Here is a 5987-nt window from a genome sequence, read left to right on the forward strand (position 1 = left end):
ATATGATGCGGTATTGCACAGTGAAAGAATACTGTTTGTTTTCTGAGTCGTCTTTGATGGATAATGGATGGAAGATATCAGAGATCGAGGGAAGAGTTAGGCAACGAACAAAAAGAATAAAAACAGGATTGATTTGATGGAAGTTGGTGAACAAGTGGGTGAGCAGAAGAGCTTCAGGATGAGCCAGAAAACGGGAATTTGAGGTGTCTTGACTGATCAATGGTTGAAGCAATTTAATTTATGTAAGCATTGTTTTCATCATATTCGCTCTTCCTTCTTTTGAAGTTCTTTTGATTGAAAGGTATCTTCTGAAGAATATTCACTCACCATCCCTGTATTGGCTGAAAGTTGCTGAATTCTTCTGATAGAGTCGCTGGATCAATCTAGCTGTTACAAGAAGAAGAAGAAGAAGAAGCAGTTGTAAAAGCAATTCCTTCTTCCTTTTTCTTTTTCTCTTCTTTCTCTTCTTTCTCTTCTTCTTCTTCTTCTTCTGAATCTCCTTCTTCAAAGCGCGTTCTATTCCTCCACGCTGCATTCTCCTTCTCCTGCTCCAAATCTGCCTGCTCAAAGTTATTCTCCACAAGTTCACATCTCACCAACTCTTTTTCCAGTGCAAAAAACGTGTTAAGTTTTGCCACTCAACCAGATGCAGCGCCCGCACACTCATCACATACGCAAGTCGGTTGATCAGATAAAGACAATGGTCTCCATAATGAGGAGGAGAAGAAAGAGAATTAGAAGAAGAAGAAGAAGTATGATTTTGAGATTTGTGTGAATGTTTTTTGAGATTTTGAGATGATTCTAATTCTTTGTTCTCTTCTTCTTCAACGTTTTCGTTTTATGAAGACATTTCAGAATCTCTTCCATCAATTGTTGATGTATTCTCCTTATTGAAAAAACAGCTCTTTCAAAAATGTTTATGATGTGATAGAATCGTTTGGGATGGTTGCTGAATGAAGAGAGCAGACGCGCCCAGTCATTTGTGGTGAAATATGTGTGTGGAGAACAAGATGTGGAGATTATTTGGCTGGAAGAAGAAGAAGAGGAGGAGGAAGAAGATTTTTCGCATTTATTTGTGTTAAATTTATCGAAACTTGCAAGTGATGATGATGTTGATGTTCCTCTTTTGTGGTCGATTTTGTAACCAAAAGGCGCTCTTTGCTCTTTCTTCATTCTCATCCCTTGCATTCCCTTCGGAGTTCGATAAGTCAGTCCTTTTTGTGTTTTCCCTTTGTTTCCCTCTTCTTTCTCTTCATCTTTCTCCTTCTCTTCCTCTTCCTCTTCCTCTCCATACGGAACATATCTAATTTACGAAGCACATACCACAAAGTTGTATATTGCAAACTCACTCGGCTGCATCATCAGCGCATGTCGCACTTGATTCGCTCTGAAGACGCAGGATGAGCCAAAATCCATTCGAACATCTCGTTCTGCTGATTGCCTAGCATGTTATGGATAATCTGAGTCATCTGTAAAGTCGTTTGCTTCGTTGTTTTCTTCGTCTTTCTCATCTTCGCTCGCTTCGTAGAAGGAGTCCGAATAAGCAGATCGATGGTGAGAATAAATTTGTGGAGAAAAAGAAGAAGATAATGATGGTGTATTCCGATGATTTCTTGTATCTATGTCCTGCGCTTGTGACGAATTCTGTTTGTGTTCCTTTTGCTTCGCCTTCTTTTCTGTATTTTGTTCTCATTCATCATTAAGCCTATTTTCCACAGTGTCTTTGATCACCTGCTCTCTGAAGAAGTTCGATTCGCTCCAGTCAAATTCTTCTTTTTGCAGCTTGCTTAATTCATCCTTCATCTTTTTGTATCTTCTGTTTTGCCATTTCTTCGTATCTTTGCTTTTTGTGTTCCGAATCACTCTTTTCTTCTTCACACTCTTGATATTTATCTCATCTTCCTCTATCTTCCTCCTCTCCCTCTCCATTTCCATCTCCCTCTTTTTTTCTCTTTCTCTTTCTCGCTCTTCTCGTCTGCTTCCCTGCCATTTCTCCTCACTGCTGCTTGTTCTGAAAGATGCCGTGCTTTCCCACTGCCACGATGTCCTCAAACACGCCAACAACCGCACCGCTCACGAAACATTCTGTGGAAAAACGAAAAGTCGAATCGAAGCTCATCTCCAGCGCCGCTTGCATCACGCTCATCGCTTCTGACCGAGAGTCGGTGGTGGATTTGGAAGAAGAAGAAGAGGACGAGGAAGAGGAAGAGGAAAATAAGGAAGAAGGAGAAGATCTGAAAAATGGATTTGTCTCATTTGAAGAAAAAGGAGAAGTGCATTTATGAGGTTATTGAAGATCGAGAATTTTGTAGATGAATGAAAATTAAAATTAATAAAGAAATTCAATGAAACGTTATTTCTAATATTTTTCTTCTATTTCTCATGTTCTTCTTGTTACAGTGTTCACAAAATTCATCATTAATTCTTCTTCATCTTCTTTCTTTCGTTAATGCTAATAAGAAACATGCGACAATTCCTTTTTCCTCTTTTTGATTTCATCTCTTAAGCTTTCAATTCCCCTTGTTTCACAAAAAATCATCTTTCCTCAAAAACTAATTCTTTGCCAAAGCCCAATGCCAGGGATCTTCGAAATATCTCGCATTTCATCTATCTGTATTTTTTTTCCCCAACTTTTCTTTTTCTTCTTCAAAGCCACCTAATCCTTCACTCTTTCAGCAACCTGAATGAAAAAATAATAATCACTTCAAAAAAACAACAACAACAAACCTTTTTACCATTTCTATAAGCAATTTTCTATATTTTATCCCATAGGCAGCTGTTTCTTCCATAAAATTCATTATTCCTTCCTTTTTCCAAGTGTTTCATCATCTGATTCGCTAATCGTCCTTTCCAGAAGTCATTTTTCTATTAAATGCATCGATTTCTGTTTCTTCTGAAAAATGTGAAACTTATGTATTTTCTTCAATTTCATCTTTCTCATTGAAAAACATCATTGTTTCTCGTCTGAAAATATCATCTCCAATTCCCTTCCCAATCCCTTCACCCTGGGCACTTTCCATATGAATTCTCTCTCCCAACTCGATAGCCACCCTGCACAACGAGATATCCCGCTTTTATTCATTTTCATTCTTTTCCGCCTATTGCCCTGAAAGAAACACAAAAAATGTTAATAAGCAGATATTCATATAAAGAAAACCAAAAAAGACCAAACTGTTCTTCGACTGTTTTTTGCCAAACAGCTTCGTTTCCACAGCCATCATACAAATATTTTCAATTAAAACAAAGAAAGAACACATATTGATTATCTAGAAGAAAGATTTGTTTTAAAACATGTGTTTTTATCATAAAATAACAAAAAACAAACCTCGATGCAACGCCAATGTGGAGAAAAATTGTTGAAAGAACATTTTGAAATAAAGTTATGGAATTTTTTCTCATTGAAAAGAGTTCAAAACACACATTTTTTTAAATCATTTTTAATGAATAATGTTGTTTTGATAATTATGAAGCGTATGAACACAAATAGAAAATATACATTTTCTCGTTCTTGAAAGAACAAAAAAGTGAAAAAAATTCACAGATTTTTGATCTGAAAATTTGAGATACATTTTTCGAAAAAGAGGTCACACCTTGGTACCCCTTTTTTTGATATATTTCACACACCCTCATAACAACAAATCGATTCGTGCAAAAAAAATGCCACCCAAGGTGTGACCCTCGTGGGATACAGATATCGCATAAAATACCGGACATCGCACAAAATACCGGACAAGATCGATTTCACAATAACTGCAAGAGGAATAATTCTGTCAATTTTCCTCAAAATATATCTCATTAAGACAAACTCATTAGACATACGAGAATTTCAAAATTGCTTCATTTGTGCTCGGAAAAAAATACAATCGAAATTTGGGGGAAACTCAAAATCCTATTTCTCCCTGATATCAATCATTAATTTTTTCTGAGCACAAACGAAGCTGTTTTGAAAGTTTTGCATATCAAATGAATTTGTGTTGATGAGATGTATATTGAGGAAAATTATCAGAATTTTTCTTCTTGCGGTTATTGAGATATCGATCTTGTCCGGTATTTTATGCGATATCTGTACCTAAAAAATATTTTTACCTTATGATCATATCCATAATTATTTTATTTAACAAAAAATTGTCTGACTTTAGCGTTATGAGACGATTGTTTATCATTTGTTATTTGCACAAAAATTTAACATTCTGTCATTATTTTGTAATATATAATATTGTTTTTCTGCTTATGTTGAGAGAAATTTTTTCAATTTTATTAATAAAAGTTTTGAAAATGAATAATTTTTTTTCACTTTTTTTAATCTTCAAAATTTAAAAAGAATAAATTATCTCGAGTGGTTTACCAAAAGATTATAAATTGAACAAAAAATGTTTCATCATTATTGTTTAAAAAAAAAATTTCACATTTGATTTTGAACGAATTATCCAATTATTAAAGAATTATTTACGACATTGTTTCTGTGAAAAAAATATATTTTTTCAATAACTTTCAAATATATTAATCAGTCATCCAAACATATATTTGCAATTTTGTCAATTGAATTAAAATTAAAAAATCAAAAGTTTTTCTAATCTTTTATCTCTCATAATATTTTTTCTTGAAAAAACATATTTTTGCTGAAATCAAACAACTCAATATTTATTTAAAAATAAAGAAAAGAAAATCAGTTAAATATTAAATTTTGTTGATAATCAAATTTTTTGTATTTATTTTTTTTTATTTTGTGATTTTATTTATGAGCTTTTTGGCTAACTATGTATCTTCTTATAATATAAAATAGTGAGAAAGAAAAAAAATTCAAAAAAATTATAAAAAAAAACAATGAATGACTACGGAATTTTGTTGATTTTTTCATATTGAAAATTCCATAATTAAAAAAATATTTCACAAAAATGTCTTTTTGGAAACCTCAGTCAACTCTTAATTCACTATAAAAAATTTTTTAGAAATAAATTGAACTCATCGGTGGATATGACGTGGATTCATTGCTTGCCTATTTGTTTAACACTTACAGGCAATCATCTTCAGTAATTAACGATTTACTGAGGTCTTTGAATGGTTTGGTTCTTAATATTTATGTATTGAGTTAAAAAATGTCATTTTGACTCTCGATTATTTTTTTCATTTATATTTGTTTATTATTTATTTTTTTTGAAACAGAATATCACATTAAGCTGCTTGAAGACTTGTCTGTGGTGTACAACAACGCTCCGTTGCACACTCAGACAACAATGCTGCAAGCGCTGTCTCGAAACACATCATTATCCGATTTACTGGAATATGGATATGATGTCACAGAAGGCAAATTTATTTACGCGAAACAAACATTAAAGAAAAACCAAGGCTTCATTGTCCCGCCTCAAAAACCACATCTTCCGTCTTGCAGAAGTGGTTTGAAATTATTAACATTTTTTCATTGTTTATTATCAAAGTTTTCTATGGATTAAATGAACAGGATTGGGAAAAGGGCAACAACTGGATATTTGCCCAATCCACTGAATCTTCGACCTCGCTTCAGTCAGAAAAGAAAAAGCAGCGAGCAGAACCGGATAATGCCGGATTTATTGATGAAGATGCCTGGGAAAATGAAATTGTTACAGAAAACTCTTTTTCAAATAAAAAACAATCTTCTTCATCTTCAACATCATCTCAGCAAAACAAAAAATTAAATTCCATTTCAGAAAAAAAATCCTCCTTCTTCAAATTCTTTTTCTTCTCAAGCTGTCGAAGCCCCAATCAGCACTCCAATAAGGAGAGAAAGGAGGTCAACAAAAAGAAAAACAAACACATCATGTCATAAACGTTATTCTTCTCCTTCGCCAATTCCAATTCACAAACTTTTTCAAAAACAAAATAATTATCAATTTCCCCATCTTCTTCTTCTTCCTCATTTTCCAAAAAGAAACATAATTAAAATATTAATTCTTCCACCATTGAAGAATTTTCAACTTCCTTCAGCAACAATGATATGTGGGTGAGTGATC

The 5987-nt window shown here is 33.3% G+C and overlaps 1 protein-coding gene across 1 annotated transcript; it reads right to left on the bottom strand.

Moving 5' to 3' along the window:
• Positions 1 to 383: 383 nt before the first annotated feature.
• MONOS_12676 (uncharacterized protein) lies at positions 384 to 1416 on the bottom strand (the record flags this gene model as incomplete). The annotated part of the gene is made up of 3 exons (XM_067865313.1): positions 384 to 601; positions 1095 to 1303; positions 1346 to 1416. 3 exons carry the CDS (start codon positions 1414 to 1416, stop codon positions 384 to 386), a joined length of 498 nt encoding a protein of 165 aa, XP_067725083.1.
• Between the last annotated feature and the right edge of the window lie 4571 nt (positions 1417 to 5987).

Source organism: Monocercomonoides exilis (genome assembly GCF_001643675.1).
Source record: "Monocercomonoides exilis strain PA203 chromosome Unknown scaffold30-1206723, whole genome shotgun sequence".
Classification (NCBI taxonomy): domain Eukaryota; phylum Preaxostyla; order Oxymonadida; family Polymastigidae; genus Monocercomonoides; species Monocercomonoides exilis.